The sequence below is a fragment of the Pongo pygmaeus genome, chromosome 3 (genome assembly GCF_028885625.2).
Source record: "Pongo pygmaeus isolate AG05252 chromosome 3, NHGRI_mPonPyg2-v2.0_pri, whole genome shotgun sequence".
Classification (NCBI taxonomy): Eukaryota; Metazoa; Chordata; class Mammalia; order Primates; family Hominidae; genus Pongo; species Pongo pygmaeus.
Window position 1 is genome coordinate 134894195 of NC_072376.2, and position 24355 is coordinate 134918549.

The 24355-nt window shown below is 33.9% G+C and overlaps 1 protein-coding gene across 26 annotated transcripts in view; it reads left to right on the forward strand.

The window, feature by feature from the left end:
* The window catches only part of BLTP1 (bridge-like lipid transfer protein family member 1), a 215674-nt gene that overhangs the window by 160593 nt on the left and 30726 nt on the right, over positions 1 to 24355 (forward strand). For 21 of the 26 annotated variants that reach the window (XM_063664090.1, XM_063664083.1, XM_063664080.1 and 18 more), the window contains 10 exons: positions 1815 to 2026; positions 3129 to 3327; positions 7773 to 7832; positions 9645 to 9871; positions 10910 to 11040; positions 12325 to 12448; positions 18589 to 18698; positions 19389 to 19479; positions 20016 to 20078; positions 22298 to 22551. In XM_063664090.1, coding sequence (XP_063520160.1) covers positions 1815 to 2026; positions 3129 to 3327; positions 7773 to 7832; positions 9645 to 9871; positions 10910 to 11040; positions 12325 to 12448; positions 18589 to 18698; positions 19389 to 19479; positions 20016 to 20078; positions 22298 to 22551 — 1471 coding nt within the window. Of the gene's footprint in view, positions 1 to 1814; positions 2027 to 3128; positions 3328 to 7772; positions 7833 to 9644; positions 9872 to 10525; positions 10727 to 10909; positions 11041 to 12324; positions 12449 to 18588; positions 18699 to 19388; positions 19480 to 20015; positions 20079 to 22297; positions 22552 to 24355 lie in introns of all 26 variants that reach the window. The other 5 variants (XM_054484955.2, XM_063664101.1, XM_063664098.1 and 2 more) reach the window with 2 other exon arrangements.

The window sequence follows — 24355 nt, forward strand, 5'->3', positions numbered from 1 at the left end:
CTAAATGGTTCCTAAATCTGAAATGTGTGTATCCAAAAAAAAAAAAAAATCTTGCTTTTTCCCTTCAGTTTTTAAAAGTTATTTTACATTTTAAAGTTATTTTGTCTTCTGCATGGATATATAGGAGTGTCTGCTTCAGATTATATAATTGTAATGCTGAATTTTTTTGTTTTGATTTTGTAATTAATGCACCCATTTGTGTTTTGGCACTGTGTTTATTTTTATATTCTATAAACATTTATCATGTACTGCCTAGAAGTGGAATACAAAAATAAACAACAGTATCCCTGCCCTCAAGGACCTGTCAGTCCAGTGGAAAAGAAAACAAAGTACACTACACAGTGGAGTTAGAGATGTGTTCTTGGTTCTGAGGAATTCTCTACCTTTGCCTACGCTTCTTAGAGGAGAAACTAATTCTTGATTTGACTTTGAATTAGGAGTTCACCAGGAAGATAAGGAAATGAAATTTACTTTTATATCCCAGGGCCTAGAACAGTCCCTGGCATACAATAAGAACCAAATAAACATTGAATGAGAGAGAATAAGAATGAATGTGTTTAAACACATAAGTCTAAGAAAACATAGCAGTAGGTTTCATAGAAGAAAATAATGGGAAAGAAGGCTGAACAGGTAGACAAGGTCTAATTAATGTGGATTGGGCAAATATATTTGAACTGTATTTTAGAAGTAATGAGGAGCCATTTAAGAAGCCATTTAAGATCTCCATCAGTGATGGACATAGGCTAGTAACAGAATCCTGTTAGAAAATTGCCCTTTTGGCAGTGTTACAGATAACATTTTATTTTGCTGAATCCCATGTACATGTTTTTCAGTTCTCATTTTACTGACCTCTCATCAGCTTTCATCAGCTCCTTAAAGTATTTTGTACCGTTGGTGTCCTTGACACAAAACAGGTTGAGTACTGGTTTTCCAAAGTAATTGGGACAGGAAATGTTTCAGATTTTGGATTTTTTCAGATTTTGGTATATTTGTGTATACATAATGAGATATCTTGGGGCTGGGACCCAAGTTTAAACATGAAATTTATTTATGTTTCATATACACCATATACACATAGCCTGAAGATAATTTTATAAAATGTTTTAAATAATTTTGTGCATGAAACAAAGTTTTGACAGCATTTTGGCTGCAGTCTCACCTGAGTTCAGATGTGGAATTTTCCACTTGTAGCATCATATCAACATTCAGAAAGTTTTGGGATTTTGGATTTCGGATTAGGGATGCTCAACCTGCATTTGCTTTTCCTCCTACTTCTCTGGCCTCTCCATCTTTATGTCCTTTTTAGAGGCCCCTCCATCTATACACTGCTGTGAAATGAAGGTTTTCCTTAAGGTTTGTTTCTGTTTAACAAACTCAAACATCTTTGACTTTTCTCTGTAAATCAGATCCTTTTAATGGTATGTTCCTAGTATTATGTACCTTAAAGAATTTTAAAAGAAGTAACAGCTCTACAGATGAAGTCAAGTACCATGTCTGTTTTCATTTGTTATTCCATCCCAGTATATAACATATAATAGGCATTTCACAAATAAGTTAGAGGGAATGAACAGACCTGGATTTTCTTCTTCCTTGTGCCATTATGTGGTTGCCTGCTTTCTGTTTTATTTTTTCATTTGTTATTTAAAAAATGGTGACTATATGTCCTCTTAGATCTTTCCTAATTCTAATGCTACAGTTTTCTGGGTGTAATTTTTATTAAGCAACAGGATTTTGCAGCTTTTGAGCTTTACTTAACATATAGATTTACAGTGTTAATTTTAATTTTCTTTCTGCCCTGTCTTAATTATCAAAAGCTGTGCTGTTTTGGCTGAATTATAAGGCTGCCTATGACAACTGGAATGAACAACGAATGGCTTTACATAAGGATATTCATATGGCTACAAAGGAAGTAGTAGATATGCTACCTGGTATCCAGCAAACATCAGCCCAGGCCTTTGGGACTCTTTTTCTCCAGCTCACTGTCAATGATCTGGGAATTTGCCTACCTATCACAAATACTGCACAGGTACAAAAAGTCAAGTCGTATCCCAGGATTAAGAGCCAGGCATTTCTACATAACCATTTCTAAGTATTTAGAGTATAACAGTACATTTTCCAGTATAACAGTTTATAACTGTTTAGTAGGTAGCAAGTAAGATTGAATTCCTTCAGCCATTACTCATCTCAGTGTATTAAATCTGAATCTCATGGGACTTTTCTCTGAAGCACTCTTATATGCTTCAGAATAGTGGTAAGATTGATACCCACCAGATAACTCTTAATTTTTACCTTCATAAGAAGCAGCTTAGTTTCAGAATCATTTTATTGTTTTCTTTTTTAACAAGGAAGTCATTGATATGGACTTGTTTATAAGATGGAAATAAAAGGACATTTAAAAATACTGTTTAATAAACTTACCTGTAATAGAGTAGAGAATTCCAAAATGCTTTTATACTGTAATATTTAATGGTAATGAAACTTCAGAGCAATGTGTACATAAAGCAGGAATTTTCTCTTTGCAACTTAGGACCAATTCTCCGGAATATGTAACTGCATGCACGTGTGTATGAGAGAGAGAAAAGGCTATGAACACCTGTCAGGCCAAGAAGCAACAGTTATTAACAAAAGAATACAGAGATCTATATTTTACTGTTACAATTTACCTTAATAACTTGTAACCAGTTGTTGAATTAATTTATCTTTTAGGATTCTGTTTGGTAAGACAGTGTTAAGAAAAACTTCGGGTTGAGGATGGGCAGCATTGGTATGTTTGTGTTTCAGGAACTGAAATATAGTAGTTTTTTAATAGCATAATGGGCACTGCCTAGGAAGGCCATAAACACCACAGGTGGGTGGCATAGTGAGAGCATCTCCCCACAACTAAAAGAGAGGCTTGAGATAGAAATGTAGATAGCCCTTTGTATGTTAAGTAAGAAAAAAAATGCACATGGCAAGTACATTTCACTTGAGCAATTTAATTTTTAAAAGGCATCTTTCTAAGCTGCTCTTTAATGAACATATCTAGGCTTGACCGTTTCTAGTTTTCTATTCCTATGAATCCTGTGAGGATTTCTAAGTTTAAAAAATTGTCACCTTTTGTCTTATTTCTTCTTTAATATATTTTGCAGTCTAATCATACTGGAGACCTTGACACTGGTTCTGCTTTGGTATTAACCATTGAAAGTACTCTCATCACTGCGTGCTCTTCAGAGTCTCTGGTTAGCAAAGGGCATTTCAAAAACTTTTGTATCCGTTTTGCTGATGGATTTGAGACATCATGGGATGACTGGAAACCAGAAATTCATGGGGATTTAGTGATGAATGCCTGTGAGTATCTTTTATTTCTATATACAGTTTAGAACTTAAAAAATAAAACATTAAGTCTCCATTTGTGAAATTAAAAGATGCTTAGATATAGCAAATGTTTTTAGACTTTGAGAAAGAAGGGCTATTTCTAGTTACAGGTAACAAACCATATTTGTGAAAAACTACAGCATTGAGTAGTTTTGGTAAGTAAACCAACTAGGCATTCTTTTTGGTACTATAACATTTGAATGTTTACACAGTCCCTGATTTTTCCTGTAATTGATCCATGTTTGACCAGATAAAGCATTTTTGACCTGTTGGAATCTTGAAAGAAAATGATAAATGTGCAATATCCAACTCAACATAAAACACGGAACAGGTTGTAAATAGCCAGGACCAGGAACTCCACCCTGAATTAATATTGACGTGAATAAATCCACATGTTCAAATTTGTAGGAGTGCAGAGGGTAACATGAATTCCTGCAATTCCATAATATTCAAGGTTGGGTATAACTAAAGCTGTGTTTATAGGCCATATTGAAGATACGGAATTTATTTGTATATATTTTTATATTTTAAATATTATAGCAGAGTTGGTAAAGCATCATTAATCCTAATAATAAAGAAAAATTATAAATAAGGAGTTAAAAGGTTGTAAACTAAAATTCCTCAATCTTGTAAACTAAATTACTTACTTTTTAGAAAGCGGTAGCCCATTGTTTATGTAATTTTTTCCTCTCTCCACTAGAGGGAAATCTTTCTACTTCCGACTTTCTTTGAGGAATGGGAAAATTTCCTTTTTTTTTTTTTTTTTTTTTTTTTTTTTTTTTTTTTTTAGGGGCCTTGCTTTAAAAGTATTTTTTTTTATTATTATTATTATTATTATTATTATTATTATTATACTTTAGGTTTTATGGTACATGTGCGCAATGTGCAGTTAAGTTACATATGTATACATGTGCCATGCTGGTGCGCTGCACCCACCAACTCGTCATCTAGCATTAGGTATATCTCCCAATGCTATCCCTCCCCCCTCCCCCCACCCCACAACAGTCCCCAGAGTGTGATGTTCCCCTGAGGAATGGGAAAATTTCTATTATTTTTACAAAAATTGAAGTTTTAGCATTCAAAATGAAAAAGTTTTGGTTTTAGTGTGTAGGGAAGGAAAAATGTCTTTTCCTACTACCCTTTTAGGCTATTTGCTGGGGCTTGTGTAATAAAAGACCAATTAATGAGAGAAAAGCATACAGGTTTATTTAATATGAGGTTTTTTTTGTGACACGGAGCCTTCATAAGGAAATGAAGATCCAAAGAAATGGTTAAACCTGAGTATTTTTATGCTACGTTTGATGAAGAGTAGAGAGTTGTAGAGCAATGTGAGAAAATAAAAAGGGGTATGAGTTAAGGGTAGTAAATTGGGGGAAACTAACCAAGGCCTGTTTGTTCAGATTCCTCTCAGTGTCCCTCCACTTTGGAGATGAGGATGCTCCTTTCTTCGGGGTATAGGAAGGGCATCTCTCACATGTGGTTCATATGACCTGCTTCAGAAGAAAGTTAAAGTCCTTCTTGCATCTGCTGCTTCTCAAATTGCTTCAGTTTAAAATACCTTCCGTATGGCAAGGTGCCATTTTAGAAGGCAGTGTGTACTGCCCCATCAGATACTTTGCATTTAGATAATTATAGGTAAAATACCAGTACTTATTTGAAATACTTCAGGTTACTGAGAAGACTTGATATGGAAATACTCATGCCTATTATCCAAAAGACCTATATCAGCCTACAACAGAAATCTTTATAGATTTATTATTTTACACAATAGTTATACATGTTTTTTTAAAATCACTAAAACATATCTTTTGTTTTTTTTAATAAAAGACAAAAATAAATTTAAACTTAGTGACTTTTATTAAGGTGACAGCTTTACCATCATTGTATTTATTGAAATAAGTAGAATATATTTGGAAAAAAAGGAAGTAAACCATTTCCTTAACAGTTTATCTTAAAGGGCAGATGCATAAGATATAAAATGAGAAATATGCTCTTACTTAGAATCAGAAATATACATTAAAACATGAACAAATAATTTAGCACCTCAGTATATATTCTGTTAATACAGAACACTAACATGCTGGTAATCATGATACTCAGAATAATTTATTTTGGGTTTTAGAGGGGACTAACTGACATGCTTCTGTAACATGCTTATTGTTTGGGTTTCTTGGGAGGGGGCCAGAAGGAGATAAGCAGAGTAGTTATGTAATTGACATATTTATAAAACTTCCAAATGATAAAATGGACAAATTAGTTTACTAGTTTATAGTTTTTATTAGTAATAAGTATACCTCAATATTTCTGAACAAAGGTGATGTGTATAGGGCAGAGAAATAAGGAATGTTAGGATTATGCCTTAGAATTTTTTTAACAGGTCATTTTTAAAACATACTCTAGAAAAAAAAGTGACCCAGTAAAATTTCTTCTCTAGGTGATAATGTTTATTGAGAAATGCATTAAAAATTAGCAAGGACAGTCTATAGGAAGAGTTCAAAGAACAATTTTAAGTAGCTAGTAAATATTAGGACAATATCATGAATGTGTATTTAGACAAAATAAACCATCAGAAGTTTAGATGTCTGCAAGCTCTCTGTAAAACCTAGGTAGCCTTTGGTCATCAGAACAGAAAAATTACCATCCTGGATTCAGCCTAATGGTTGCTCCAAGTCATCATTCTGTCTGTGATACAGAAACTACAGGTATTATGGGGAAGAGACTAGTTGATTTCTTAGTCCTCATTTTCAGGATTCAGATCTATGTCTAAAAATCGTAATATTCCTTATTAATTCATCATGGCTCTATATTCTATGAGTTTATATATTCATTTTTTAAGCTTAATGTTTTTGTTGCTTTTTAGAGACAGAATCTTGCTCTGTTACCTAGGCTGGAGTGCAGTGGTGCCATCATAGCTCACTGCAGCCTTGACCTACTGAGCTCAAGCAATCCTCCCACCTCAGCCCCCCAAGTAGCTGGGACCACAGGCACATGCCACCATACCTGGCTAATTTTTAAATTTCCTTTATAGATGGAGTCTCACTATGTTGCCCAGGCTGGTCTTGAACTCCTAGCCTCAAGTGATCTTGTGGCCTTGACCTCCCAAAGCACTGGGATTATAGGTGTGAGCCACCACACCTAGCCTTTAAGCTTAATTTTTAAAAATTCTGTACTACTTGGGATAGGAAATCCTAAAAGTTTTCGTCTCCCTTTTTATTTACTAATTCTTCCTTTCACTTGGCCTCAGTTATGTTATTCAGATTTCAAAGGGTTTTCTTTTCATTCTAGCATTCTTGGATTTGAAAGGGTAATGTAGGTCTTATTTGTTCAGATTCGTAACCATGACTACAAAGGTGAATTGGGTGATACTCCAAAATCAAATCTAGTTATTTCTTAATTAGAATTTGTATGTGAGACACAGGTACTATACAGTTCAAAGGTATAATTTAGATGTTAAAGTTATTGGCAGTCTTTAAAAGAAAAACATAATAACAAGTAGATCCTCTCTCACAAACTAAGTTGTAATATTTCTAAGTTGGAAAGATTTTTCCCTTTTGAAATTTTTCAAAGACAGAAATGTAATACCAAATTACCTAAAATATGAATAGTAAGCTCAAATTTAAGTAACATTTGAATACCAATTTAGGATTCAGAGTGAATTACAAAAGGACATTAAAGATATATGTACTCTGGAGTTTAAATTGATATTTAGTTTCTTCTAAGGATGACTGAGGAAGGTCTTAATTGTATGTTTAGAGTTTACTTTGTTTAAAAGTTGTTTCAACTTTTACCGTGTAAAATTGTTGAATTTAATTAACATCTTTTTTGAAGCTGAAGTTGCCAGATTAAAGCCAAGTGGTAGTAAATGTTTCAAAGTTAAAGTAGATATATTCTGGAGATAGGTCCATGATCTTGAGATTGACATCATAGTCTTCAACCATTTTTTTTCTCATAAAATGTTCCGTGTCAAAAGAGAAGGTAAGAGTGATGAATCATGTGTCTGACCTAATGTGGCAGCTCTTAGTTACCAAAATTCTATTTTAAGTCATTTGCATTCTCAAAGTGCCATTCATTTATGATAACAAATTGTCATAGCATCCTGGATATTAGTGGATAAGCCATCTAGAGTGTCAGAGTTGGCCAGGTGTTGTCACTCAAATAAGGAAATCACATGCAGAAAGTAAAGCTAAAACTGCAGTTAAATTATTTAAATCATAGAATAAAATACTGTGAAATATGGAATCGATCTTATGAGTTATTAAGATAGCCCTTTCATTCCAAAGATTAAGAACTAAAATCTAGAAAGGATAGTAATCCTCTTTGTATTTAAATAATAATCTTGTGTGAAAAATTAAAGAGTACAATATATAATCATAAGTGTATTTTTATTGAAAACTATTTTTGGGGTGATATTTGTACAGGTGTAGTTCCAGATGGCACCTATGAAGTATGTTCAAGAACTACAGGACAAGCAGCAGCTGGTAGGTTCACATTCAGCATTATTTTGTGTTAAGATAGAATTTTGCCTTTATTTTAATGGCAAGAGAATCTTTTGGCTAAGCTAATTCTGGTGTTCGCTAATTTAAAAAAAAACTATTTTGTATTAGAACATTTGTATTTATTTAACAATTATTAATCAGACACCTACTGTGTGTTTTTTATATATATAAATATATATAAATATATACATATAAAATATATATTTTATATATATATATACTACGAGATGTTTTAGAAAAGATTAAAATGAATAAGATACACTTTCTATCCTCCATACTTTTAAATTCTTACAATGCAGTTAAGGCACGTGTAGCAAAATTACATTGAAATATGTGATATGTACAATAAAACATAAAATTCCAGTTGCTATTGAAATGTATAAAAAGAAGAGAATATTTTCAAATATGGGAGAATACTGGGATCAGAGAAAACTTTATGGAGGGACAAACATTTAAACAAGCACTCAAAGGACAGGATAAATCTTTCTTAAGCAAAAACTGGGAGATGTGGGCCAGAGAAAATTCAGGCAGAGAGAATAATATAACATGAATCATGATGTTAAAGCACAGTATTCAGATTTGTCCAATTTAGCTAGAATAGAGTTATTTAAAAAAATAAGATGGAAAAATGTTAAATGCCAAATTAAGGAGTTTGATTTGGTGGGTAGTGGGTAGGCTAGCCATTGAATGTTTCTGAACAAGAAGGCAAATGACGACACTATCAGAGGAACACTTTCAAAGATCAGAGGGCAAAAAAGTCTAGGAAACCAGTTAGGAGGTAACTATGAAAGTGGTAATGTGTCTTGACTAAGATGATAGCACAGTGTAAATTTTTATTGTTTTGCTTGTTATAAAACTGGACAGGGTGAGCTACAGAGATACTTATTTAAGGGCTCTTAAAATGTTCAGAGAGGTAGAAATTGATTAAGGTTAGTAGATTGCCAGTCTCTCCTTACTGTTCTGTTTTCCTCCCCAAGCCTAGCCTTAGTGCTCATCCTAAGTTACCTTAGAAAGCACCAAGGCCTAGAGTCTGACAAAGAACTGGAAAAGTTAGAGAATTTTCAACTGAGGTCACAAATAAATCTTTGTCAGGACTTTTAAGTGACAACAACCCACTTAGACTAGATTAACCAAAAGGGGATGCTTATTAAAAGGATATTTTCAGACTACAGTTAAACTTAGGAATGGTTATTTCAGGGAAGAGAAGGAACCAGGTCAGTTTAGGAGCCCTTAGGAACTACTAGAACCAAGATCCCAACTGTCACCAAGACTCTTTGTAGCTCTTGTCTTTGCTTTTTTGCTCCCCTCTTGGCTACTTGTTTTTCTTCTTCTTCTAACTCGTAACCTCTTTCTTATACATGGCAAGAAACACTGTGGAGTCTCGTTTCTCCACCCTCAGTCATTAGAGAAGGACCAACCTTTCCTCAAGTCCAGGCAAAATATCTTATTTTTCCAACTTTGACCTTCACCTGGACCAATTACCTAATTAATTCTGTCTAATGAGCTAAGGTCATGGCAATTCCTACTATAGCTATAGGATGGTGGGTCAGCTTGGGGCCAGGGAGTGAACCTGTAGTTCATAGGGAAAAAGAAAATAGGTGCTATACAGAGGAAACAGTAGATGCACACTGTACACATAGATAAATCAATCCTGTAGTCTGATGTTTCTGACAAGTTTAGCAGTGAAAGACATTAGTTATTATATGTGGCCATCATCCATTTTATTACTTTGTAAAGTTATTTCAATTTCTATACTCAGGACTTAACAAAAATGCAACCTCTTTATTTAAACAGAAAGCAGTAGTGCTGGAACCTGGACACTCAACGTATTGTGGAAAATGTGTGGGATTGATGTTCACATGGATCCTAACATTGGCAAAAGGCTTAATGCTCTGGGCAATACTCTTACAACACTGACAGGAGAGGAAGACATAGATGACATTGCTGACTTAAATTCAGTGAACATAGCTGACCTGTCAGATGAGGATGAAGTTGATACTATGTCTCCCACTATCCATACTGTAAGTGAACTCACTGTTAGAATTTTTCAGGATTGGCTTTTACCCTGAGACAGGGATATTTTTTGTTCAGTCTTATTTAGTATATTATAGTTGCTATTTGTGGAGGAAGAGAAGGGAGTGGTGGTTCGCTGTGTCTACATTTCATAATACTGTCTTTTAATCGAGTTCTGTGCTACTTGTTGACTGTCATCCAACTTGTGCTTTAACCTACAGGTAAAATAATAATATTACAACTGAAGTGAGTAGGGAGTGGGGCAGGGTGGGGAATGGGAAGAAATTGCTAACAGGCATGAGGGTTCTGAGTGATGAAAATATTCCCAACTAAGATTTTAATGATGGTTGTACAACTTTGTGAATATACTAAATGGGTGAGTTTTATGGTACGTGAGTTATATCTCAATAAAGATGTTCAAGATGAATTTCAAAGCAAAGTGCATACACGAAATGATACATTTTAAAAATATATATTTTCATCTATACTATACATTCTGTAGTTTCAAGTTATTTTGTGGCAAAAAGAAACTTACTCTTTGATTTCATTCTGGTATTGATTTTTTAAAATTATTTTCAATATCTTTTAACTATTATACCATGAAATAGTTTTGTTCTTGGGAAGAAATTTTTTTAAATTTAATATTACTGTTTATTACTTAGAGTTCAGATGGAAGTTCAATAAGTGGAGATGGCCACAAACTCACCTTTGGGCAGCGACTTGTAAATCACCTACTAGGCCTGACACCCCCAAATCAGCGCCATTCTGTTCCTGCAGAGTATCTGTGTGACCCAGAGATGTGGGGCTCCCCTCAGTCTAGCCAGTCCCATTTGAAAGCATGCAGAGCACACTCATGGGGAAACGTAGGTAGCAACTAAATAGATTCCTTATGAAATTGAAGGGATTTAAATCAATGGAGAATTCCAATCTTAATATAGATGGTTTTGATTCTTGCATGCTTTGATTTAAGGTGTTAGTTTTGTGATAGTATAGATTTGCTGTGTGACTTGAGGGTGGTATTGACAGATACACTTTTGACTTTTCAGGAAGCCATAGATTATCGAAGACAGGCAGCATCTGCTAGCCAGCCAGGAGAACTTAGAGGAAGAAAAATTATGAAGCGTATAGTGGATATCAGAGAACTGAATGAACAGGCCAAAGTAATAGATGATCTGAAGTATGTATAATGATTTTTAATTTAATATAATGTTCCCTAATTTTAGGATCATAAGATGTTAAAAGTGGAAGAAACTGTATCTGGTCTAATACAAACTCTTTAGTTTATCTGTGATATCACCAGGGTCCAGAGTTGTTTAATAATTTGGTCAAGATCATACACTCATTAGTGATAAAGTTAGGCATGAGACTGGGCGTGGTGGCTGATGCCTGTAATCCCAGCACTTTGGGAGGCCGAGGCAGGTGGGTCACCTGAGGTCAGGAGTTCAAGACCAGCCTGGGTGACATGGTGAAACCCTGTCTCTACTAAAAATACAAAAATTAGCTGGGCGTGGTGGTACATGCCTGTAATCCCAGCTACTCGGGAGGCTGAGGCAGGAGAATCGCTTGAGCCCGGGAGGAGGAGGTTGCAGTGAGCCAAGATTGTGCCATTGCACTCCAGCCTGGGTGACACAGCGAGACTCCATCTCCAAAAAAAAAAAAGCATGAAATCCTAGTGTCCTAGTGTTTTTCACAACTTATTTCTGAGCACTTTATGACTGACGGTTTATATCACATAATGTATCTTTACATGTGTATTTACTCTTATATGTATCTTCACAGGCATATATAAATAAATCCATTAATCTTTATCTGTTGCCTGCTGGATATTACTAAGTAATACTTCTTCTATTACAGTAAATATTCTTGTTGCTAAACTTTGCAATTTTATTTTCCCAAAAGGTAATGGTCATGCCTCATCTTTTCTAATCTGCATATACTTGTACTGGTGCTTTTTTTTTTTCTTTTAAACAATCAAGGACCTTACACAACTGTATGCATTTTGTATAGCAAAAGGTATTGTCTGAAACTTGTCTGTAAGTTTTCATGCAGTGATTCACATTTTCCTGTTGACTTACATTACAATTTGAGTTTTGGTCTCAGGGGAAAAAATGACTTCAAGCAAAATATACCTTTCCTCCAAAATCGTACCCAAGGCTTATATTATATGTAGAATTTTACATTCAGACATTTTTTTGCAGAGCGGGTCTGTGGTTTTCATGAGATTGCCAAAGAGACTCTTGATGCAGCAATGGATAAGACACATTTCCTCAAACATTAGAGAGAGGTGTTTTTTGTTTTCTTAACAGTTTGCCAAATATGAGTGTTAAACTTATTGAGCGTTTTGGCTTGTCTGTATATAATCATCTTTGGTATTCTGACAAGAATTAAGAAGGAGCAAGTAAAAAATCAATCTTACTTTGTTATTTCTTTACAATAATTGCCATATTTGTTTTGCATCCAGAAAATTAGGTGCAAGTGAAGGAACCATAAATCAGGAAATTCAACGTTACCAACAGTTAGAATCTGTGGCTGTGAATGACATTAGAAGAGATGTTCGTAAAAAATTACGGAGGTCCAGTATGCGGGTGAGTTCTCTTTTTTCTTTCAATGCTGGTGACAAAACCACCTGATTTTTTCCTATCATATCTACTGCGTACCAGGTACCATCTAAAGCACGTTACATGTAATAACGCATTAAATCCTAACAACAACCTTAGGAGGTAGCTTGTGTTATTTTCCTATTTTAAAGATGAAGAAACTGAGACACAGGTCAAGTAATTTGACCAAAGTTATACAGCCAGTAATCCTGGGGAAGACAATAGTCAAACCTAGGTTGTAGGACTCGATAGTCTATGCCCTTAGACACTGTGTTTTGTCTGTCTTTCATGAAATCACTCTTCTTTTTAGTCTCTAATGTGAACTCTGCAAAAAATGTGAAAAATTTTAAGATGTCTGTTCTTCACCTATCCCATTCTCCCAGGTCAGAATTTACCTGTCAGCTACTGTGCATTGTAATGCACTTTATAATCTTTATTTTTTGCAGGTTTAGTTGGTCCCATTAGAGTTTGAGTCTAGTAGTAGAAAACTTTTTTTAAAAACCATTTTGCCCTTTTGTTGCTTCATTTTTTAAATTAAAGGTAACTTGTTAAGAGTTATCAATTCACAAGTGTACCCACCTGGGCCTGGTGCTTTTTGTTTTGTAAAGTTATTAATCCAGTCCTTTAATAAATGCAGGCCTATTTGGATTGTCTCTTTCGTCTCTCCATTTTAGAAAATTGTATGTTTCAAGGAATCGGTCTATTTCACCTAGGTGATCAAATCTGTGGGCATAGATTTGTTCACTGTATTCTTTAAATAGCCATAGGGTCTGTTGTTGTATACCCTCCTTTATTGCTGATGTTAGTAATTTGTGTCTTTCTTTTTTTCTTAGTTGTCCTGGCTAGAGGCTTATCAATTTTATTGATCTTTTCAAAGAACCAGCTTTGGTTTTGTTGATTTTTCTCTATTGATTTCCTGTTTGTTTTATTTCTGCTCTAATTTTTATTATTACTTTTCTTCTGCTTAATTTGGATTTAATTTGCCCTTTTTTTCTAGTTTTCTAAGATAGAAGCTTAGATAATTGATTTTAGATCTTTTCTGATGTATGCATTCAGTTCTATAAATTGTCCTCTACGCACTGCTTTTGCTGTGTCGCACTAATTTTGATAAGTGTGTTTTGATTTTCTTTTATATTTTAAAATTTCTCTTTAGATTTTTTTCTTCAACTCATGTTCAGGTATCTTTCTGTTGTTGATTTCTGGTTAAATTCCACTGTGGTCTAAGAGCAGACATTTTATGATTTATAAGTTTTTTTTTTTTTTTTTGAGACAGAGTCTCGCTCTGTTGCCCAGACTGGAGTGCAGTGGTGTGATCTCGGTGTACTGCAACCACCACCTCCCGGGTTCAAGTAGTTCTCTCCCTCAGCCTCCCAAGTAGCTGGGGATTACAGGCACCCACCACCACGCCTGGCTAATTTTTGTATTTTTAGTAGAGACGGGATTTCACCATCTTGGCCAAGCTGGTCTTGAATGCCTTACCTCGTGATCCACCTGCCTTGGCCTCCCAAAATTCTGGGATTACAGGTGTGAGCCACCGTGCCTGGCCATGATTTATAATTTTTAAAAATGTGTTAAGGTATGCTTTTTGGTCCAGAATGTGGTCTCTCTCGGTGAAAGTTCCATGTGAGCTTGAGAAGAATGTGTATTCTGATGTTGTTAGATGAAGTTGTCTGTAGGTGTTGATTATATCCAATTGACTGATGATGTTGCTGAGTTCAACTATGTCCTTATTGATTTTTTTGTGTGCTAGGTATGTCCATTTCTGATAAAAGGGTTATTGAAGTCTAAAACTGTAATAGTGGATTCATCTGTTTCTCCTTGCATTTCTCTTAGTTTGGGCCTCACATAGTTTGACACTCAGTTGTTTTGTTTTTAAGAAATAGGGTTTCACTCTGTTGCACAGGCTGGAGTGCAGTGGTGCAATCATAGCTCACTACATCCTCAAATTCCTGGGCTCAAGCAATCCTCCTGCTTCAGCCTCCCAAGTAGCTGGGACCACAGCACATGACACCATGCCTGGCAGGATTTTAAAACATTTTTTGTGGAGACAGGGTCTTGCTATGTTGCCCAGGCTAGTCTCAAACTCCTGGCCTCAGGCAGTCCTCCTGCTTTCGACTCTCAAAGTGCTAGAATTACAGGTGTGAGCCACCATGCTCAGCCCACTCTGTTGTTAGGCATGTACACATTAGGGATTGTTATTTGTTCTTGAAGACTAGACCCCTTTATCATTTCATAATGCTCTTCTTTTTCTTTATACCTGATAATTTTCTTTGCTTTGAAATCTGCTCTGTCTGAAATTAATATAGCTATCCCTGCTTTCTTTAAATTACTGATAGCATGGTATATTTTTCTCGATCCGTATACTTTTAATCTATGTGTCTTTAAATATATATGCTTAAATATGTATACATAAGTGGGTTTCTTGTAGCAACACATTGTGAGATCTTATTTTTTTAATCCACTCTGACAGTCTGTCTTTTAAGATCATTTTACACCACTGACATTTAAAGTGATTAATGATAGCTTTGAATTAATATCTACTGTATTTATTACTATTTTCTACTTTTTGCCTTTTCTCTTTGTTCCTGTCTTTGTCTTCTCATTTTTCTGCCTTTTGTGGTTTTAATTGAGCCATTTATATAATCCCATTTTCTGTTTTTTCTTAGCATATCAGTTACACTTCTTTTTTTACTTTTTCTTTTTTTTTTTTTTTTTTTTTAGTGGTTGCCCTAGAGACTGCAGTCTACAGATGCTTCTCGGCTTATGATTGGGTTACATCCCAATAAACCCATCATAAGTTGAAAAGTCAAAATGACTTATGATATCTTCAACTTATGACAGGTTTATCCAGCTTTAACCCCATCATAAGTTGAGGACTGTACTGAATGTTACCTCTTTTGTACCATCATAAAGTCAAAAAATCATAAGTCAAACCATTATGAGTCAAGGACCATCTGTACACGTATAATTAATCCAAGTCTACTTTCAGTAACACTATAGCACTTTATGGGCAGTGTGAGTACCTTAAAACAAAATAATCATAATCCCTCCCTCCTGTCTCTTGTATCATTACTGTCATTCATTTCTCTTATATTTAAGCATATATAAGCATATACATAAATGCATGTACACATAGATACACACACATATATACACATGCACACACATACATACATGTGCACATATACATGCGATATATATAGTCAAATACATTATTGGTATTAAATGTGTGCACGTGTATATATGTGTGTGTGTGTATATACACACACACACAGATGTGATATATAGTCAAATACATTATTGGTATTATTTTGAACAAACTTATCTGTTAGGTCGATTATGAATAAGATAAAGGTTTTACCTTCATTTCTTCTCTAATGCTCTTCCTTTTTTAAATAGAGATCTATATCATTTTCCTTCTCTCTATAAAACTTCTTTTAACATTGCTTGCAAGGCAGGTCTGCTGGCAACAAATTCCCTCAATTTTTGTGTCTGAGAAAGTCTTCACTTTTGAAGAATAATTTTGCAAGGTATATGATTCTAGGTTGTTGGGGTTCTTTTTTTCCTCTCAGCACTTTAAATATTTCACTCCACTGCCTTCTACCTGGCATAGTTTCTGAGGAAAAAGTCAGACTTTTTTCGTTATCTTTTTTTTTTTTTTTTGTAGTTTGGTAATGCTATAACTACATGTAATTTTTTTTTTTTTTTTTTTTTTTGGCATTTATCCTGCTTGGTGTTCTTTGAGCTTCCTTTATCTGTGGTTTGGCATCTGACAATAATTTGAGAAAACTCTCAGTCATTATTGGTTCAGATATTTCTTCTGTTCCTTTCTCTTTCTCTTTTATTTCTGGTATTCCATTACACATACTTACACATTTTGTAGTTGTCCCACAGTCCTTGGATATACTGTTTTGTTTTCTTTTTAGTCTCTGTTCTGCTTTTCACTTTTTGCAATTCTTATTGATATATCCTCAAGTTCAAATATTCTTTCCTCAGCCATGTCCAGTCTACTAATAAGTTCATCAAAGTAATTCATTTCTGTCACAGTGTTTTTGATTGCTAGCATTTCTTTCTGGTTCTTAGAATTGTCATCTTTCAACTTACAGTGTCTAGCTGGCCTTGCATGCTGTCCACTTTATCTGTTAGAGCCCTTAGCATAGTAATCACAGTTGGTTTAAATTTCTAGTCTGATAATTCCAACATCCCTTCTATGAGGTTCTGATGCTTGTTCTGTCTCTTTAGATTGTGTTTTTTGCTATTTGATATTCCTTGTAATTTTTTATTGATAGCCAGACATGATTTACCAAGTAAAAAGAGCTGCTGTAAAGAAGCTTTAGTGAGGTAATGTTAAGGTGTCAGGGTAAGAGAACCATTTTATCGTCTTTTAATGAGCCTGTGCCTCTGGACTGTGAACTTCATGTTTGTCAGTTTTTTCCTTCCAACTTAGATGGACCAGTATGGATAGAACTGACTGCATTGGTATTGTATTTCCCTTCCCCAGGTCAGTTATACTTTGATAATATTCCCACTGGTTAGGCTCTGGTTAGCTAATTTCTCCTAAGGGCATTTTTTCTTATTCAGAAAAAGAAAGTACTCTTAGTGTTTTTTCAAAATGGTTCCTTTTCCCTTCCCCCTGTTGGAAGCCTAGGGGACTTTTCTCCTGAGGGGATTTTTTTCCCCTGACATTTACTGTGGGAACCTGGTAGAACTACTAAAAGGCGATCTCACAGTATTGCGGGGGCACTGGTGACTGGGTCCCCCTGGAGTTTTTAACTCTCAGACTTGTCTGCACTGAACCTTCCAGCAATTCTTCAATTACAGTTCAGGTGTTCCTACCCCAGTGTTGGTTCCTGCAGCAGTTTTTACTTGTGCATCTCTGTACTGGTAAGCTGTAACTCACTGTATTTACTGGTCTCTTTCTCCAATGTGAGGGGCAGAAGCTGTCCTTCCTCGTCGCCTTTCTTACAGCTCCAAGAACAGCTGTTGATTCTTAAGTTTGTTCAGCTTTTTACTTCTTGTTAGGATGGAATGGTGACTTCCAAACTCCTTACATATGAAACTGAAAACAAAGTCTAAAAACCACTTAAAAAGAAAAAAAAAATTAATTGGTTTTAAAATTTTTTTAACCAACAGAGAACCCTCTTTTTTTTTTTTTTTTTAACCAGGATGAGATTTTTAGGTGGTACCCCAACACATGAAAAACGTATTAATTCAGAGCTGCAGGTGTCAAAGGAAAGGGGAAAGTTTGTTGCAGGGTTCCAGGAGCTATTGGCTTGACCTGCCCTTCCTTGATCACTTCTAAACTCCCTGAGAATATAGTTTGAATACTGCTCTCCGATTTATTTGTCACTAGTCTCTGATAGTAATAATGGGTAGTGAGATCTGTAACATATAATTTTATATTTTAAATTTTTGCTGTCTACACAACAGTCATACAATACAATTAAAATATTGCTTGTGTCCTGTTACAAGTCATATTTGGTAATTGACTGTTAAAAATAAAACTAGATAGAGAGAATTAGGGAAGTTGTTAAAACATCTGCATTCTTAACACATCTCATTCCACATATTCCCTTCAATTCCCATTATCCATCTTAGACTCCAAACCTCCACTGTATTAGAATCTTTTAACTATCTAGCACCATTACGAGTTTCTAGAAGAGGGACTTAGAGACAGGGAGAGTGTTAAGTCATTAACACTCTTACTTTCCTTTGTTGTAATGAAGAGTCCTACAAAAGGGATGCCCTTGGAGAAAAGTGATCTTTTGTCCACTGCCCCGAACCTAGCTTTCTCCTAAAACCTTTAATTCTCAGTTTCTTTCTCCATTCTTACTTTTAAAATCATTTCCTTTCTTCTCACCATGTTTCTGTACCCTCATCCCTGCCCCCAAACTTTCTCTTTTCTTCTTTTTTCTCAGGTCAGCTGGTGGCTCATGTTTTCATTGCGCCTCCTAGTTAGTGTTAGAACCAAAGAATAGCTGATTCCTCCTCTATTTTGACTCATATTGTTAAGTAACATTAAAGTCCCCTGGGGAAAACAACTTATTTAATAGTAGAATATTTTCTTTTATTTGAAGTCAAATATTACAACAATAAATAATCACCTTTTTTCTCTCCCATTTCGTCAGGCTGCTTCCCTAAAGGATAAGTGGGGTTTGAGTTACAAACCAAGTTATAGCCGATCAAAAAGCATTTCTGCTTCTGGAAGACCACCTCTTAAGCGAATGGAAAGGGCAAGGTAATATATATTTCAGCCATTGAAACAAGTAATAAAACTGTTGACTCTTTTACCAAGGTCAACTACTTTTTCATGTTCTAATTATAAAATTAAGATAACAAAAATTAATTTTATTAGTAAAATAGCAATAATAGTGGATACTATCAAACTCAGAAGTTTATTTAAGGAATCTCTCATCACATTTATAACCACAATGCGGTGAGTGCTTTTTAGTAATGAAGTATGCTATTTAGACAAGTGTCTTTTTTATTTACATAAAACTGTGGTTTAGAAGGATAGACAAGTTTTATGCGTAAACTTATAGATTATCCAAAGAAATTAAAAGGTGCATACTAGTAGCTACTGCTCTAAATTTGTCAGTTTAGAAAAGGTATGGTCACACAGACATTTAGCATATGAAAAAATGGAAATTTTACATTTTATTGAAGTGAATACAGTTTTAATAGTAAATCAGCACTATAACGTAAGAAGTATAAATTCTTTTTATATGATCTAGTTTTAGAAAAATCTTGAGTTAACCAAAACGTTGACTCTTTTTTATGGGATGCTAAAGGTTAAGAGAAAGTTCAATCCTTTGATTAGGTAAATACTTACAAATAAAATGTTATTGCCATTTATCAGACTTTTATAAAGTCCAGGAATTTTTTTAATGAGAATATTAGTGTTTTATAACTTTATATTTACTTGCAGTTCTCGAGTAGGAGAAACTGAAGAGCTCCCAGAAATCCGTGTGGATGCAGCATCTCCTGGACCTAGAGTAACTTTTAATATCCAGGATACAGTAAGAGATATATAATTTGTTAGAGATATACATTGCTAAGTAGTTTTTACAAATTACAAAATTATGGTATTATACTATTTCAAAATACTAATTTCTGACTACAATCAAAGTATTGATTGTGATGACTGAACTGTCTGCATATTACCAAGTAGTGGGCACTGCCCTCATAACATTTTCTGAGAGCCATGAAGCAGGTGTTAGTATTTTACATTTTACATGCACAATAAAGGCTCCATAACTGCTCTCTCTTAAGTAGAAAGGTTTTTGTTGAATAATTTTTCTTTCAAGTGAGAATCCATATTAAACTACATCTTACACAAATGTAAATGTGGAATATTGATACTCATTTATGTATTTTATTTATAGATAGCAGAAATTAGAAGGAAGAAGATCAGCTTCAAAGTTGTATTCTAATTTCATAGCATATTAAACATTATATTAAAATGTTTATTTTGTTTTTTGTACATTTACTTTTAAGTCATTGTTATTTTTCATGAGTTTTTCTTTTTTTTACTTTTCTCATTATTTTAATTAAGTTGAAAAATACAGTATGGGGAAGTACACCACAATCCAGCTGTCCTGGGGAAGGGTATTTTCAGGTACTTACTAAGAACAATATAAATTTTGCTTTAAAACTAATCAACCACACTGAAAATCTACTTTCAAAATATCTTCCTCTCATTTCAAACTTAACTTAGACCTCAGAAATATTTTACATAATGGTTTAAGACTGTTTGAATCTCATAACCTCTTGCATGCATTTGTCTTAGTTTTTACTTCTGTGTAGTTTAATACTATCAAAGACTAAATCAGCTAATCAAATCAATTCAACCAAATCATAAAAAAAACTACAATTTGTTATTTCCTAATCCCTAAGTGAAGCAGTTTTTCCTTATATTCAACTACAAAATGAATTTTTTCATAAACAAAGGTCAGTTAATTAGTTCAAACTAGAATTAAATTTAATTCAGAACAAACAATAATTGGACATTCTTTTGAGTCACTGGTGTAAAAGAACATTTATGAAACTATCCATTTTTTAAATTATTCTCTTGTTCAAAACAATGTGGAAGAATGAATATCTAGATCTTTTTTGTTAAGGTACATTTAAAACTTAGCACTTATCCAAATATGTTTTGTTTCCCTTTTGTCACTCTCTTCAAGCTTGAGTCTCAACATATATCTCATACTGAATTTAGTCAAACTGGATTTTTTAAGAACTATTTAATTGTAATATAGTGAGCTTGTTCTTTTTTTATGAAGAAAACTTGGAAAGAAAGAATTTACACGAATGGAATGGATTCTGCTAACTAGGTGATTCTCAAAGGGATTAATATTTGAAGGATTCAATTCAAGTCTCATTTTAAATTAGCCATGTACTGCTTGTAAAAAAATGGTATATAAAAAATCATGAATTATATAATAGCTATGAGATTAAATATTAGATTTTTCTAATCATAAATTAGAAAATAATTAAAGCATGGTTAAATATAAAATAAATATGAAACAAATATTTATTTACTGTCTCTTACCAGAGTTTTAAAAATTGGCTGTTCTAACAATCTGATTTACTTGTTAACTCAATAACATGTACACTATATAAAATGAAGAACACCTGGATTTGAAATTTTCAATGTAGGATTTAACTGTATGGAATAGCAGCATCCAGTAGTTTTAATAACAAATTGCACATAAATTACCTTGCACATTAAACTTTATAAAGGCTTATTATTGCTCAAGTAACTGTGACTCTGTGAAGCTGGGCATCAAAATTAGGTCATAGGAGGTTGTTTTGTTTTTGTTTTGTTTTGTTTTGTTTGACCTATTTAAATGCAGTGGCCTCCTGGTGAAATCCTGAGTTAGTGACATGGTGTTTATACAAACTATAGTCATCTCTCAATATCTGTGGGGGATTGGTTCCAGGACCCCCATGCATACCAATATCCACAAATACTCGAGTCCTTTTTATAAAATGGTGCAGTATTTGCACATAACCTACGTATATCCTCCCATATACATTAAATCATCTCTAGATTACTTATAATGTCTAGTAGTACACTTTAAATGCTATTGTAAACAGTTGTTAAATCTTTTATGTGTATTATTTTTTATTATACTATTATACTGTTTTTACTATTATACTATTATACTATTATTTTTCCCCCAATATTTTCCATCTGCACTTAATTGAATCTGTAGGTGTTTACAGAGAGCCAACTGTATTTACCTTAAAATACAGCATTCTTCAGTTTGATTGATACATGTTTTATTACTCGGCTATTTGCACATTTTTCTTTAACTCATGTGGGGCTCATTTTTAAAAGATCCACAAAAAGCATCCACAAAAAGCATCTACTAGCTTTTAAAAGATCCACAAAAAGCATCTACTAGCATTTAAAAGATCCACAAAAAGCATCTACTAGCATGAGAAAACAATAAACTTTGTACTGACACTGCATGCTCTTCCATCACTAATTGCTCTTGCCATTCTGATTTATAGTTAATCACGTTTCTTTTGCTTCCACATGTTTAACTTCTGCTTTAAAGAATTACAGTGTTATTGATACAGAAATATATGTTTATATTAAGTAAAATTTCATTCTGATTTTTAGTATGTCAGTAGTGTAACTTTCTGTGGTTGGCTCTTTTGCTTCCTTCCTTGGTGTACTATTTCATATGTTCATGAATCTGACCTTTCTTTCAGTTCAGAGTGAAGAAATTCAACTCTGAGATAATTTTTAAATGTTCAAATTTATATATTTTTTCTTTTTTTAATTGAAATATGAATCTGATTCATGTTTTTTCTTTTTACAATCAGTTTCCAGAGGAGACAGAACTGGACCTTTTGTCAGTAACCATTGAAGGTCCATCCCATTATTCATCAAATAGTGAAGGATCATGTTCTGTGTTCAGTTCTCCCAAAACTCCAGGAGGCTTTTCACCAGGCATTCCTTTCCAAACTGAAGAGGGCCGACGGGATGACAGTTTGTCTTCTACCAGTGAAGATTCCGAGAAGGATGAAAAAGATGAAGACCATGAGAGGGAAAGGTTTTATATTTACAGGAAACCCTCGTGAGTAACCTCATTTTAAGATCCTAATGTAGTATTTCAGAATCTAGAAATGAGCACAAAATGTTATATATAACTCAACTTTTACAAAAAACATTGTTAATGTGCCTCGCTTGAGTGAGACTAAAAGACTCATTAAAATAAAATTTATTTTAATAAAATTTATCACATGGTTTATGTGATTTAGCTCCATATAACATTATTTTTTAAATTTCAATTTTTTTTCATGTCACCTAAGTTTAATTATTTAAAATAAAATGGAAATAAAGATGTGGTTATGAGTAAATTAAAGGAGAGGGCTGTATTCCTGTGGCATTGAATTAACAGATTGCAGCAAGGAGATATGTAATAGTGAAGGCTAGTTAAGAAAAGTAGTAAAGGGAAGTGGTTAGCAATGGATGAAAGACTTAAGCAAATTCTTAGAAGAAAGAAATAACATTAAATGGTGTTAATGAAATAAATGACATATGTGAAACTTTGCTCTGAATATGCCCTCAAGAGGAGCAGCAAGGATCTTTGGAACTGGTCTATTTAAACCACCCTCAAGTGAGGTTGTGACAATAATAGTAAGAGTTTCTAATAATGGTAATAAATAATGAGAAATTGGCTTAGCACAAGAGTATAACCAAAAGCTGATCTATAAGAAACTCTCTATCTTCAATCTTCTGCATTTTGAGCTTTAGGGATTCTTTCCTCCCTTTCCTAGACTGAAGCCACTGACTCCTGAATCCCATACATCAGCATATTTGGTTTTATTCCTTCATTTTTCTGGAGTACATTCTCAAATAACTTTCTATGAAAAGTTATTATTGCAGATCTACTTCATTTTCTTCATGTCTAAAGTAGCTTTACTGTTTTTGTGTTTATTATTGGGTTGGGAACAGAATTCTAGTCTAATATTTATTTCTTCTCCTAAGTAAGAAAAACTGTTCTGTTATCTTCCAGCATGCATATTCGGCATATGCTGGTTATCTTTTTCAGTTCTGTCAATGTGACTTAAGATTTTTTTGATATTTTATATCTGTTTTCTTCCTGGACATTTTTAGAATCTTGTCATTATATTTAATTTCATGGTGGTCCAGGTTTGTGTCTTTTCTAACAATTTTTCTAGGTATTTTGGTATTTCTTAAAACAGAATATAAATTTAGTTATAGGAAATATTACTTTATAATGGTGTGGATAAATTCTTCCCTTTTTTTTTTGTTTTGTCTTAACAGTAATCGGACATTTGCCTTCCCGGACAGATGATCTATATCTCTTTACTTTTTATGTTTTACGTTGCCTTCTTAAAGACTATTTTGTCAGTTTTATTGAGATATAATTTATATTAGTGTAACCATATTTTCCAGATATACAATTTGATAAGTTCTTTAAATATTTTATTTTGGTAAGATCACTTAGCATGAGATCTACCCTCTTAACACCTTTTTAAGTGTGCCATACAATAGTGTTATCTGTATGCACAATCTCTAGAACTTATTAATCTTGCATAACTGAAACTTTATACATGATTGATTAGCAACTGCCAACCTCCCCCCAACCCCCAACAACCACCATTCTATTCTCTACTTCTATGAGTTGGGCAATTTTAGATACCTCATATAAGTGGAATCATGCAGTATTTGTCCTTCTGTATCTGGCTTACTTCATATAGCATAATGTCCTCAAGTTCATACATGCTGTCACATAGTGCAGCATTTCCGTCTTTTTTTTAAGGCTGATAAAATTCCATTGTATGTGTGCACCACATTTTTTAATTCATTTGTCTGTCAATGGACATTTTAGGTTGTTTCTACATCTTGGCTAT